The sequence below is a fragment of the Sinocyclocheilus rhinocerous genome, unplaced genomic scaffold (assembly GCF_001515625.1).
Source record: "Sinocyclocheilus rhinocerous isolate Xijiao unplaced genomic scaffold, SAMN03320098_v1.1 scaffold314, whole genome shotgun sequence".
Classification (NCBI taxonomy): Eukaryota; Metazoa; Chordata; class Actinopteri; order Cypriniformes; family Cyprinidae; genus Sinocyclocheilus; species Sinocyclocheilus rhinocerous.
The window spans coordinates 2,045,171-2,060,231 of record NW_015630021.1 but is presented as its reverse complement, the minus strand read 5'-3'; the positions used below and the strand labels follow the sequence as shown (position 1 = coordinate 2,060,231).

Genomic DNA, 15,061 nt, shown 5'->3' with positions numbered 1-15,061 from the left:
GATGGGCCATCAGCATTTCTTAAACCTTTAAGTATCTTCCTTCCTTCAGCCCTAATTTAGTGAGGGAAATTGTCTTGAATCATTCTGCTAGTGATCTAAGTTCTCTTCTTGGAGTTTAAAGAAGATGTTGGATAGCGGATTACAGATGCCATAGTGGTTTCCTTAAGTTCCAGAAGAGGCTTAAGTCTTCATTCATTTGAGCGGTTGAAATATAGTCCATACCACTCAAACTAAGCGGAAACATGGACAAGTAGTTATGCATGGAGTGAGAGCGGGATTTTTTATGGGTTTGCTTTTTAAAATGATTACCTGTCATTTCTCCCCTGGCAAAATATAACACATTTTACCAAGTGCTAACACGGCTTCCCGTGTCATTATACGTTGGGGTTGCATTTCTTCTAGATTGTAGCTGTAATGGACTCTGTCAGGTGTGGCATTCACTGAGCTTGTCGACCACTCTCATTAATTTGATTTGAAACAGAGGCACTTTTCTACAGGCACAAAACCGTCGTCCATCATGCACAGCTGTCGGTCTATCTAGTATTGAGGTTTTCTGTTGCTTTAGCTGTCTTATTATCATTGAAGATGTTCTTACTTCTTATTATATACTTGAATAAGCTGTCGGGTGTGATGAAGGTACTTTCAAACTTCACAACCAACCGCTTAACCAATCCTTCAGTCTTCATTTACTGCTCATTGTTTCCTCTGATACGCTCCTTCTGTTGTTTTCCTTTGCTTCTTGAGGAGGGGTAACAAACACTTTTACTCATGGAAACTCTTACAAAAGCTGGCTGCGAGCCTGGCTCCTGGCCTTCACCAGCTGTAAGCTTTGAGGGGCCTCACTGCAATAAAGCACACTGACTTGGCCACTGCCGACGCAAGCCTGTGGCTTGAGTTCTGCCAGGAAGAGCGATCCAGCTCGACCCAAGCCAAAGCAGTAGACCCTGCAGTAAAGGAGGGGGTCACTACGGGAACCGCTCCACACCACGTGACTCCAAGACCAGGGTTCCCCATAAGAAACCACAACAAAATTTCCAGTTTAGCCTGTGGGGACACTGATTGTCTCCTAGAATGTCTCCTAAGCGATTAAGTTGTTTTATTGTTGGATTTAATAATGAACATAGCAGTCGTCATTTACTCCCGACATCTGAGCCGCTGAAGACGCAGAGGATTAACATTACTTTCGATTTGAAGGGAATGCGGTGATCCCCGATCTGCCTAAATGCGTCTATGTTCGCGCGAATCATTCGTGATCGAGCTTCATCTACACAAGAAGTGAGTATAAGGTTTTTTATGTATCTTTGCAAATTGCCTTTCCTAATATATGCTAGTTAGCAAGTTTCGCGGCTAAAGTAAACAGTACTGCTCGTCACCCACAGAAGAGAAGGGGCGGTGTGAGCAGAGCTCATTAACATTTAAAGCAAGATGGACTAGAATTGCTTGCTAAAAACCGAGCTCATTTTGACAGGGTAAAAAATGTGTTTTTTACACTACCATTGAGAAATTTTAACCAAAGTATGTTATAGACTTTTCATTAAGACCCTAAAGAATCATATCAACTTATATCAAATGGGAATCCGATGACCCCTTTAAGAAATGCATGTAGGAGTGGTGAGCAGTTTGAACGTTTAAAGCATTGAGCAAGTACAGTGACGACTTGTGAAATATATTTATGCAACATGGTGAGTTTAGAAAAATTGTGTTGTTTAGCCAATACACTCTTCATTTATGACCATAAATAGTGGAAATGTTTTTCGAAACTAAAAAGCACTGTAAACTTTAGTCCTGTTTATGAAATATTAAAGTATTTTTCATGTTGTTCCAAGACATTTTAAGGTTTTTAGCAGTTTTTGCCAATTCAATGACAGTCAGTGGGGTCCAAAACAATACTGGACCCAATTGATTTTTTTTCTTTTATGTTTCACAAAAGTAAATGATGACAGAATTTTTGGGTGAACTAACTATCCCTTTAAATAATCTCATTTGGTGGGTGCTTACGTAAGTGTTAGAGCGGACAAGACTGGCTAGACATTGGTAGACACCTCCAAGTCGATGACTAACAGTATCGTAATTTTGCTAATATTGTAGCAAAGGCCAAAAACATCTTGTGGTCTGGTACTTGGTCAAGCTAACATAGTTTCTGCGGAAGATATACCCTTGTGAGTCAATTATGTTGCCGGTCATTGCGTAGATGAAAAATCCCAGTGTGATTGTGATCCTGACCCGGGGTCTGTTTTTCTTGTCTTCTGCTGATTAAAACAGTTTGGACTTCTGGGAGTTTTGGTGCTTACGGACCCCTTAATGAGGCTAACAGCATTGGTGGGATAATTGTTTGGTAGTTCCTTGTTCCCCCATTGTTTCCTGAAGGTAGAGAGCAGGCCAGGTCTCCGGCCTCTATCACACGGATCCAGCTGCCGCTTATCCTGGTCCAGCAGGAAGCAAGTTCTTGGATTACCTCACATCCACATATTCACTTCCCAGTCATAGTCACAACAGCAATCCCAGAGATATGAGACCTTTATATCAAAGTTCAAGAGGTGCATTTGTCAAAATAAATAGTATATATACAAAATATATATATATTTGTTTATAAACTAATTGAAGGACTTCATTTCTTAATTTAGTCTGAAAGATATGAATTCTGAACTTTTTATTTAAATGTCAGAATCACTGAATGGAATGGAACATCCAATTGACTCAGGATGGCTCATGCCATGCTTTCTTAAGCAGGTCTGAACAGAATTGTTTGGTTTTAAATGTTCAGACATTTACCTTTATGAACTTGGCACACGCTTCTATCCAAAGTTATACTTACTTTGCATTCAAGTGGAAGATTCTGTATACATTTTACCAGTGCTAGTGTTATTTCAGTATTATTTACATACTTTTAGAATTTTTATTTTTATTAGCTTTTTTTATACTTTCAGTTTTCATTTAAATTTTAGTTATATTTTTAATAATTTTGTTGTGTGCTATTATCTTTTGTGTTTTTTTATATTACTATTTAGGATTCATTTATTTTTATTTCAGTTAAAGTTTTAGTTCAGCTTTAGTTTTTTCTTTTTTTCATGTCCAGTTACTAATTTTAGTACTTCAGCTTACACTTATTTCAGCTGCAAAACCAACATTTCTAATTTTCATTTAGAAGTCTTTCATCTAATATTTATACTTATTCTATTTCAGCTTTATTTTATTTTACAAAAATGGGTTTTGCATTCCCAGGGTATTGAACCCACGATCTTGGCTTTGCTAGCACCATGCTCAATTGTTGGAGATGCTGTTTTAAAAAATAGTCTCCTGTTTTTAAAGTGCTAAATGGTCTAGCATTTTTAATGTGTTATTGAATTGAAAATGGCATCTAATGTCCAGGTTTTTTTTTTTCCCAAGCAGAGGCTAATAAAACTTAACTGGCTAATGCATTGATTCATGAACACTCTATAAACTCTGTCCATGCATCATCTTTACTCTGAATCATTTATCACGTGCTGAAATACCTCTTGAGTCATGCTAAGCTTATCAGGTTATGAAGTGTAAGTCTCGACTATTTTTTGCCAACTCAAACAGCACCGGGCTAAAGTCAAAAAATGCTTGTTAGTTTGATATGAAGCCTAAAGCAGTGTCTCATATTTCAGCTTTATTATTGTGTATCCAGTCACTTATCACTTGTTGAAGTCCTTTCATTAGAATCCTCATTCGAAATGTGGCAGCAAATTGAGATGTATCCTATGGCAACTGCCACCAGTCTACAAAGGCAGCATTGCAGTACATGAGTCACTAGCTGCTATCCTTAGCCAAAACCCCAAACCAAAATTGTTGACCAACAGAGACTTGAAAACAATCAAAGTTTCCTTGGTCTTTTCAAAATGTTAGTGCATGTGTCAACACGTACTGAGGCCGTCTTTATTTACCATGAGCACTCTGAACAAAATGAGACCTCTTCAAATGTAAGTTGTCATCTTGGCTCAAAATAACAGAGTCCCTAGAGTCTCTCCGCTCAACACAAATATCTTGATTGCTTTTGGATATGTTCAAGTTTGTCTTTGTACTCTTTCTTTCTGGCATGCTCTCTTAAGCTTGAGTTCACAATAAAACACAGTTCATCTGTATTTGGATGATCAGGTCAGTGAAAGGTGAAACCTCAAAGGAGCTGTGAACATAGTAAGAGTTATAGTAGAGTTGCGCTGAATCTGGTGCAATCTGAACACGTGGTGAATGCTGAAAGTGTTAGTAGATGCTTCGTCATCACAGCAAGGGTATTTGGACCATGACACAATAGGTCATGGTTAGCTAGCTCTCACATATGTACTACCAGTAATATTACCACAGAAGAACCTATTATCTTTTAGAAGGTCCACTAATTTACTTATATTCTAAGTTCTGATCGGCTGATAGTGTCCCACCATTTGTATTACTCCACTTGTCTGTGTTTGTTCCAGACAGACTGTCAGTCTGCATTAGTGGTAGAGATTCACTCATTCAGACAGAAAGTATCATTGAATCATTTATTCAGCTGAATCATCCAAAACACTGATTCATTTGATTCATTTAGAAATGAACTAATGACTGCCTGTATTCACCTGATTATTTTTTTGGTTTTTTTTTGTTTGTAATAACAAATACTTACCAACCCCAAATATTTTTGGGTGATTAGTGTTGGTGTGATTGGTGTGATTCAGTGATGATGTAGTGTTTGGTGTGTTTGAAATTGTATTGTGCATTAATATTCAATATTTATTTTGTTTGTAGTGCTTTGAGTTTTACATTTTTATTCTTAGATCTTTTTCCACTACAAAGTGTCTGTCCCTGCAGTTCATTTAGTAGTCTTTTAGACTCTAAAAGATGCTTTCGCCAACGTCCAGCTCACCATAAATCATGTGAATAAAATTTTATTGCATGTGTGCAGTCGTGCAGGTATTTCTTCCCAACCTCCTTTGTTTTGACAGATGGGAACCTAGTGATTCAAGAGACCTGCGTTTTAATGTCCAAACTCCCATGGCAGTTGTCAGTGCTGCTCACCAAATTTTTCAAGAAGACGTATTGGCGTAATTTACTCCCAACTGTCAAAGGTTCCTAATTGTTTCAGCATGGAGTGGTGTTTGTGTGGCACGTCCACGTGTGATTTTTCTCCCCATAATTCAGCAAAACGTATCGATTCATTTCCTGTTCACGTATTAGTGCTACTCAGTCAAAATGCTACTAGCAGTAGCATATCATATGGTCTTATGCTCACGCAAATATGAAATCTTAAGGGATTTTAATATTTATAAGGCTGTGAAAAATATTCCTCCAGCTTCGATTTCTGTATATCAGTGGTTAGAGTTCAGGTATTTTGCATATGGGGTAAATTTAAGTGCAGTTTTTAATGTTTTGTCGGCTGACTGTTCCCAATTTTTCTTAGGTATGTTGTTGATGGTGTAAGGTGTTTCCGAGTAATAGTTCTTGCAGTCTTTGGAGAATGATCCTGTGTAAGTTTGGAGAAAAAGTGAAATCAGGAGCCTGGGAAGAGGCCGTGTCAGGCCGAGGTCAAGTAGGCTGGGTGCGCCGTGCCTCATGAGGAGATGAAAGACGGATTCGGATTCATTGTTTAGAGGGAATGTCAGCATTCCTGACCACTTCTCAGTCCCTTAGGAAGTTTTGCAGTGGGAGCATGAAGGCCATGGTTCATTTGCAGGGAATTCCTCAGCAGGCTTCCAGGTCTTGGCCGGGAGCGACACGTGAGGGGAGGAAATCCACCGCCTTCAGCCCACATGTGTCTGCTCAAACTCCCTCTCTCTCTCTCTTTGTGTCACAGCCTTTAGATTGTTAGGATTTTAAGGCTTACGTGATTTTTAGAGGTCGTATAAGGACTTGTGACTAGTGTCTCTTCACTAGTACAAACTAGTGGTCAAACTGAAATGGGTTTTCCAATATCTTTTAAATTTCATCAGTGGATCTTGGGGAAAAAAAGTATCACAGTTTCAGCAGTTTTCAACATTGATAATAAGAAGAAATGTTTCTTGAGCACCAATCAGCATATTAGAATGATTTCTGAAGGATCATGTGACACTGAAGACTGGAGTAATGCTGAAAATTCAGCTTTGCCATCACAAAAAATTTATTACGTTAAAATATACTAAAATAGAAAACAATAATTTTACATTTTAATAATGTTTCATAGTATTAGTTTTTACTGTATTTTTGATCAAATAAATGCAGTCTTGGTAAGCATAAGATACATTTTTTTTAAACACCTTAGACCCAAACATTTTTAATGGCAGTGAATTTTCTATAAAAAAAATTAAATATCGAGAAAACAGGATAGCGATAATGCTGATATGTTATAAATAATTCAATTTAAGAATGGCAAATTAAGTGTAAATTTTATTTTATTTTTAATGAAAAACACTATTCTACACAAAATACACAAACATTTGGCCTGAACTTAAAAAGTATGTGTTCACTGTTAGATTTTGTAACTGACAAAAGACTTTCAGTGCTAATAATCTCAAAATGACCTTAAATATGCCAATTCATTGGCTCATCACTGATATAAAAGAAGCATAACACAGAACTGGTTATTTATGTATAGATTGCCATTAAATTTGTGGTCAAGGAAACTAATGGTTTGATGCCATTAGAAAGATGCAGAAATCTTGAGGATGATATTCCTCACCACAAATGAGAAAAACACACACAGCTTGTCTAATAGTTATCAAATGCTTCCTGCAGGTGCTTACGTCCATGCTAAAGAATTCAAAGGCCAGCTAAAGCGGTCTGTGCCGATCGTAAGGGAAGAGGAATGTGCTGTTTTGAAACAGATGGAGCAAACGATATGGTTGCCTATCTACGTCCCTAAGAGGTTTGAGAGCCGTTAGCAAAGAAACGTGAAAGCAAATCACTATTCTCAGAGCTAAAAGGCTCAAATGTTTTGCAACAAACCACTGAAGGCTTGAAAACTGAAATACAGACATTTAGGGAAGGGTGATGTGCTGTGTGTTGGTCATTCAATGCTCCCTATGGGCCTTAAGAGTAAGATAATACGTCTGCCGCTAATATGCTAACATGCTAACTTTAAGAGGCAGCCTCATCCGTTTTCCCCTGCTATCACACAGCAAGTGAGTGCCAGGCTGTTTGTATAGCCTGAAGCCATACTAAGTCACTTCCCATGCTCAGGCCAAAGAACACAGCTGACAGAAGGAGCCAGGGTTCTAGTGTGTGGGAAAAAGCAATGACAGATAGAGGGCAGGAAGATAACAGACAGCTGGAGTTGCAGGGACCTCCATAAGAGGGCATGAGATCTTCTGATCTTTCTTCCTCTCAGTCTCAGGGAAGACACTCTGAGGATTTGATTTACTTTTATTCATGTTAGTTATATTTACTGTTGTTGTTTGGGGTTCTAGATGCTATATATGTAGAAATTATAATAGGAAATTTGAAATTAAATTCCTTTTCCTTAGAAAAGTAAAAATAGTTTCATACTGACTCATTATATTTTGAATTAATTGAGTGCACATACACTACTTTTTAAAAGAAATTAATATTTTTACTCAGCAAGGATGCATGAAATTGATCAAAAGTGACAGTAAAGACATTTATAATGTTACGAAAGATTTCTATTTCAAATAAATGCTGTTTTTTTTAAACTTTCTATTCATGAAAGAAACCTGAAAAAAATGTATCACGATTTCTTCAAAAAAAAAAAAAACTATTAAGCAGCACAACTGTTTTCAACATTGATAATAATAAGAAATGTTTCTTGGGCACCAAATCAGTATATTAGAATGATTTCTGGAGGATCATGTGACACTGAATACTGGAATATTGGCTGCTGAAAATTTAGCTTTGCCATCACAGGAATCAATTTTAGTTTAAAATATATTAAAATAGAAAACAGGTCTTTTAAATTGTAATAGTATTTCACAATATTACTGTTTTAACTGTACTTTTGATCAAATAAATGCAGCCTTGGTGAGCATGAAAGATATAAGAGATACTTTTTTAAAACATTTGAATGGTAGTGTGTTTGTGAGACGCCTGTTTAAAAGTGCATATGTGTCAAACACCTTAAAAAGAGTGAATTCAATAGGTACTATTCAATGTGTTATCTGTATCTGCAACAGAGAACATTTTAGTGCAGTGTTACATGTAAACAATACATCATTCACATAAATCATCCACATATAATAGATGCCTCAGTGACATACAGTATGCTGCTATCAGGGCATAAAAACAGTTTAAACATTGTAAAACTGCATTTAGCAAAATTTTCCTGTGATTTCTATTGCAGATGAATTGTTTGTTTTTGGTGTAGCCTAAAAGTAACATGATTTCCACTTGTTTTCACAGTTAACGAAATCATCAGGAACGATCTCTCCAGCATCTCGGTGCACAGCCATGCATAGCAGCCGAAGGTCCCTCTGAGAAGACCACAGCAATCATGAACTCTTCAGCATACCAAATTTCTGACAGAAGATCCGAATCAGCAAGGCCTGACTCTGATAACACCAATTCAACAAACAAACCTTATGCACTCAGAGTTCCAATTCATATGAGGCCGTCGGAACTCACCGAACCTTGCTTGTTTTATTTCCACAGGGGGGACTGAAAACCAGCCTAAAAGCACAGAAAAACGCAAGTGCACTTCATTTCTGAATTTATCAGTACATCCTGGCGAAACGGAGCGTGTGCTATTGTGGACCAAGTTGTCTCCATTTTGCTTTCCTATTTACTCTCTTGTACTCAATGTAGCTTTTTAAATTATTACCGTAAGTGCAGTTTTTGACGTCTTTCTCCATACACAACCATGTATATTTCTAAAAAAGAACATTTGCGTATCAGAGAACATTCAAGTCTGGTCACAAATCAGTAACTTTGCAGGCCAAAAACCAGACGTGCAGTTGATGCATGCACAATTCTAAATTATAAACTAAACCTTTTTTTGCTTTGGATGCATGCATATGTGAAAGCAGGTGTGCAGGTCTGAATGCTCACTTTTGTCTATTTGTGTTTTTGTTACATTTCATCATCCAATGGCACAAATACGTGTGGTTACATGAACTATCTGTTCCTCATTAAGAAAACATTGATGACTGATTGCCATTCCGGAGATGTTTGTTCGAACATCATTTTGAAGCCTTGACCTGTTTGTAAGCCCGAACAGCCTTATTGATTTGCCTTAAGCTTATGCCAAACTGTTATTTTGTTCATCATTTGACAGCAGATGTCTGTGCTTATGTCTGAATAGCCATTCCAATGTTTATAGCTTTTGTAATATCAGGTATGATATGTACTTGTTAACTGGAATTTTTTATGAAATGAATAGAATAGAATAGAATAGAATTATTTATTTGGAGTGAGCTGGAATTAATCAAACACAAGCCATAAGGGAAGTATAGCAATTCTATTCCCTTTATGGTCACATTTGGTAGCAACTTTGTGACCAGAGAATGACTGGACTGGACTGGCATTTGTCAACCATCCAATATTATTCTAGCAATTTTTCAAGGCAAGATAATGGTTTCAGATTAGGCTACGCTCTCTCAGACTGCCTCTGAACAGCTGAATATATGTTTCACTATAACTGCCTCTATGACCTGATGGTTTACTGCACTGTGCCTTAAAGTGTTTATTAAGTAGGAATACTTTTATATGTATTTGTCCTCTCTAATTATAAATGTAATGCATGTTTCTCAGCATATATTGAGATTTTTGTACAGGGATTTTTACTGCCTGTACATTGTATCCTGTCTGTAGGTTGTTAGGTAATGTATGCACTTTAATTTGTATTTTTCTGTACTGGGATCTCAGAAATACAACATTTGTTGTTGTTTGTTCTTGACAATCAGACCTAACATGATATATTCTTACGCAAGGTATCAATGACAACAACAGATTGTTTTACTTGCAAGCATATGTATTCAATTTACCCATGCTAGTCACATTTCTATGGTGCATTTACATTTCAGTACCAAAATATGCAGAATAAATTCATGCTTTGTTGGCTCTTTTAGAGGTGTGTTGTTGAGTGGTGTAAAATATGCATACAAATATAGGGATAAGGTATTTATATGATAACTAGTTCAAAAACCTTTTAAATTGCAGTGAATCCTTCAATCTAAAGTTTGAAAAAAATCTTATATTTTTACTATAGCTGTTGAGTAACAACTGAGCAAAATAAAACCGAGACACATTAAGATATGAGTCAACTATATAATGAAGGATTTTAACTGAAAAGTGTCCTTAATATTTTCAAATGTTAGGTTGGACAATGTGTGACATGTTTTTAATGTTTTTAAATGTATACAATTTACTAATTGCTTTTATTTCTTTTTTTATTGGTTTTTGCTATTTATACTAAGGGGCTGCTGAATGCTTGAATCTGTCTGGTTTACAAACGTTCAATTTTCAGGGAAATGCACGGCTAAAGTAGTTCCAGGCAGGTCTTGACCGCATTACCATGTCCATATCACTTCGCCAAACGATTTCAGTTAGGTCCTTGCAGCATACAACAGCAAAATAAATAAAACCCTCAAAGACACTGACCCAGCAAATGTAGTAAACAACAAGATAAACGACCAATTATTTCCATGTTTTTGCCACAAAATTACGTTTTGTTATGTACGGAAAGCACATACTCCATTTCTCCCGCTCTCTCTCCCTTATAAACCCCATGTTAAAAACACACACATGACTGAAACATACACGTGCACAGAAACGTCTCGTCAGCACTGCTGTGACGTTTTTATCAGTAAAATAGTTTAGCAACTTAAAAGCTACAGAACATTTTTTCACTATTGAGGTAATAACAGCGCTGTTCTTGAAGCAGACAAACTTACCGTTTCGCTATTAGTAGAGACGCACAGGCTCAGGTAATTCACACACGCTTCATCTCTCTCATGACTGCATTAATAACTGAATTACAATCAACAGCTCAAGCGTCCATTACATCTAAAATGATGTTTTGGAAGTAGCAACGGTGTTGAGATGCGTGAGAAATTCATCCTACACACAATAAGGACAGAAACCTGACAAACGTCTTTAAATACAACATCTGAGCAATGGTAACCACACAAAGGTGTGGTAACCGCGCTATAAGTGGAATAATTGACTCCGGTCCATTGAATTATTAGAAAATAATGCACACCCGATATGTAACAGACACTCCACTTCGCATCATCACTTCTCGGGTGTGCATTATTTTCTAATAATTCAATGGCCTGTCGTCAATTATTCATAATTGAAACTGTTTAAAGCAGGGGTAACCAAACTCAGTCTTGGAAGGCCAGTCTACCGCAGAGTTTAGCTCCAACTTGCCTTAACACACCTGCCTGGATGTATTTAATATACCTAAGGCCTTGATTAGCTGGTTGAGGTGTGTTTGATTAGGGGTGGAGCTAAACTCTGCAGTACACCGGCCCTCCAGGACCGAGTTTGGTGACCCCTAGTTTAAAGCAATTGTGTGTCAGTTTTTACCTTGAAATATTAGTTTCAAAATCATTCTGATGGCACACTGACTTATAGGCAAATGGATTCTGTTTCTTTCGCACGCTCCCCACAAGTCCCAGACAGCATGCAGTGTCGGCCCAGATCCGGCCCACATCTGGCCCGCATGGATTTCACGCGGGCCATATGTGGGCCGAATCTGGGCCAACACTATGTTGCTGTCTGGGGTGTCTGTTCTGTGTGTATGTAAGTTTGGTGAGCAGGTACGAAATTCTGCGAAAGGGCGGATTGCTTTATGGCAGCAGCAAATGCAGTTGTACAGCAATCCACAGTGAATATCTCTCACTTAACTGTAGGGGGCTCCAAATTCGCACACAAAACAACTTTAAGATGCTTTAAATTTTGCTGAAAACTTTTATTAGCCTAATGATGGGTTGCAATGTGACAACTTCATATATTGACCACCATTGGAACATGCTGTCACAAAAAGAAAATTTTGAATAAATTATTTTTTCATGAGCAATACATTTTCAATGGCCTTTTCTTTTTTTCTCTTTTTTTTTTTGTAGTTAAGAATTTAAGGCATGAGTGTCCACCCCCTTTTTTTAAAGAGATTTACCTTCTTGAGCTCCAATCTTCTCCAAGGCACATATCTGGAAGCTTCTAGTAATTCTGAAGAGCTTGATGGCTGCTTCAGGTGTGTTTAATTTGGTTTGGAGCTGAACTTTGTAGGATAATGGCCTTCCGGTAACTTGATTAGACATCCCTGCATTAAGGTATGTGTCTATCCACCTTTATTTTTAATGAAAGATTGGTTGTTTTATCTTGGTTTATTTTATAAGGTCGGTTATTTTAGCTGTACAAAAAAGGCCTTTTATCGTGCTTGATATTGCAAACTGGTTTTTGTCATCATATTATTTTAATTATTCAAGTAGTCATAAACACATTGGCTTTTAGTGCAAATAGTTGCATTACCATTTACTGCACTTTGTTGTTCTTGTTATTTTCATATAGTGGCTATTAATGAATCTGAAGTCTTGCACATTCACAGAAAATAGCTTACTTTCATATTGCAAAATAAAGTGGACACATAAAACTGACTTTCAAAAATAAGCCCACTAAGAGAAATATTCACTGGAGTTAAAAGTGTGACAACTAGCCCCCGTCTACCCTTTAATTGTGACAGCAGACTGATAGTAATTGATGTTAACTTTTTTGGACCAAAATCAAATGACAAAATACTTCAAGATGTTTCTTATTGGTCCTAAAAATCATAAAGAATAAAAACTGGAGATGATTTATTTGACAAGTCTTTTGTCCAAACTTTAAAAAGAGTATAAAACCCTGACCTAATGTTCCGTTTCACCGATCTAGTTTCAACCCTAGTCACAACGGCTCATTAAAAATGTGGCAGTATCGTCTGAAACGGAATCGTGAAAAATGCTTAAGATCTCTTCCCCATGTGCACAGAAGAGCTGAACTTCCAGAGTAGTAACTAATGGATCAAAGTAGAAGCAGCTGTTGTATCCAGGCTTTGAGCCAAGCACCCTGTGACACCTGCCAGGCAGACAGGAATATTTTCCATGGGTTTGAATCCCCTGTCACACAGCCATGGTGACAACGCACAGTCAGGGTGGGGTGGATCATCAAAGCCAGTGCCCAGAAATAGCCACTCTATTAGTTGGCTGCCTGGGTGAGGATTGTTAGAGAGCCAAGAAGACGAACGGCCTTAGCTAACGGTCACAGTTATCATTGTGTGAAAACTGTCCCGTGTAGTGAAGAGCTGTGAGTCTGAACTCCCTCCACATCCTAGTACATATAACTGTCGTCCTCCTATTATCCTCTCTCTCTTGATAATGTGATCGCTGGATCAAAGCAAGATGGTGGCTGTTCTGTCCAGACTGTTCTCAGTCATTTATTAGAATATCAGCAGTTGCAGAGGAGACTTAAGACTATGAATCTTCTTGAAATTGCAATGAAATAAATCTATAACACTGCAGATTTTTAAGACCTTATCTACCCAATTCATTGCCTTAGCATGATGAAACTTTCTAACTTTAAGGCCCCTCATTGTCAAAGTCAATATTAGAGACCACCCTGCAAAGGCCATTTTTTTTTTCTCTCTCTCTCTTCTTCTTCTTCTAGTGAGATGATTACAAAAACATGAGCTCGTTTTCCGGTTGTTTTTTATGAACAGAAACTAGAGCTGTTAATACGCTCAAATAATCATGTAGAATCATTAACAATTAACTTTTTTTTAAAGGAAAGAAACCTAAATAAATGATGTTGTCTTTTTTTTATGTTGTCTTTTCTATTTTTTTCCTAACAACTAAACAATCGTTTTAAAGGTAACTCAAGCAAATGTTTCTGATGAATTTCCCAATATACAATTTTTTGATCATTTTAGACCATTGTTGAGGGGGAAATGTAAACCTTGCTTATTATCCATAGTAGGAAATTCAATGCGTCACTCATGCATTTTATCAGATTTTGCTGATAAAAAAAAAAAATAATTATAAGGTAACTAAGACATTTTGAGGCCCCCACCAAAAAAAAACAAAAAAAACATTGGTAGTTTACTGAGGTCATCTAGTAAAACTGCTCCTGTGTGAGAACTTATCTAAATTCACTGTAGACCGTTACCGCCTCCTAGTGGACGATTCTGGCAAATCTGGCATTGAAAATACTCCGAATGAGTCGTGATTAGGATGTTAAAAACAACTAAATGGACGAGTAAGCAAATAAAAAGAAAAAAATGAATCAGCGTAAACCACTTAACAAACATTGTTAATATATGTAGTAAAACATCTGCATAGTATACAAAATTATCAACATTTAAAAAAAAACTTTTTTACATTACTATTTTTATATTCATTTTAAACCAATTTTCTTTCTGACTAAAAGGCTAATTGAAAAATAATATTTTACATATGCTCCACAATTAAGAATTAATAGTAATAATATAATTAATTTGAATATTATTTACAGAACCCATATCTCATAGACAATTAGTGTTACACTGGTCACCTGAGGTGAAAAAGTCATATATATTGACCAAAGGAAACATAGTCACCGCCCCCAGCATTGAGCCCAACTGCACTACAGCTCCACACCACACAAGAGCGCTGTGGCCTTCATCTCGCAAGATGACAGCAACAATCACCTTTACATAAGATAGGATGAAGATAAAAAAAGAACCACGCCAACACCTGAAAACACAGGATTACTCAGTGTGAATATACAAAAAGAAATAATAAAATAGATCAAGCAAAAAATGCTTCTTACATTAGAAATAAACACAAACAGGTCCCAAGTACTCACAATAATGACGGCTCCAGAGGTCTCATTGACTAGCAGTGGACATGGACTCATCACAGCCTTGCCCATAATGTAAACTCCAATAAGAGAGCCAATGGAAGTGAGAAGTCCCATCAACACTAAGGACCTGTTCAGAATGCAACAAAGTGTTAGTGTTGAGTAGTAAGTTAAAGGGTTAGTTCACCCAAAAATGAAAATTCTGTCATTAATTACTCACCCTCGTGTTGTTCCAAACCCGTAAGACATTCATTCATCGTGAACGTGCATCCACAAGTGACGCAGTAGAGACGAAAATGTGGAATAAAGTCGTTATTTTTGTTTT

The 15,061-nt window shown here is 37.0% G+C and overlaps 1 protein-coding gene and 1 pseudogene across 1 annotated transcript in view; one reads left to right on the top strand and one right to left on the bottom strand.

The window, feature by feature from the left end:
- LOC107739553 (nuclear factor of activated T-cells, cytoplasmic 1-like) overlaps positions 1-9,952 on the top strand; it is a 39,802-nt gene extending 29,850 nt beyond the window's left edge. Inside the window, exon 10 of the mRNA XM_016551705.1 lies at positions 8,326-9,952. Within this exon, the coding sequence (XP_016407191.1) occupies positions 8,326-8,381 (56 nt within the window). The 3' untranslated portion in view covers positions 8,382-9,952. The remainder of the gene's footprint in view (positions 1-8,325) is intronic.
- Positions 9,953-14,419: 4,467 nt separating this feature from the next.
- The window catches only part of LOC107739631 (riboflavin transporter 2-like), a 2,540-nt pseudogene continuing 1,898 nt past the window's right edge, over positions 14,420-15,061 (bottom strand).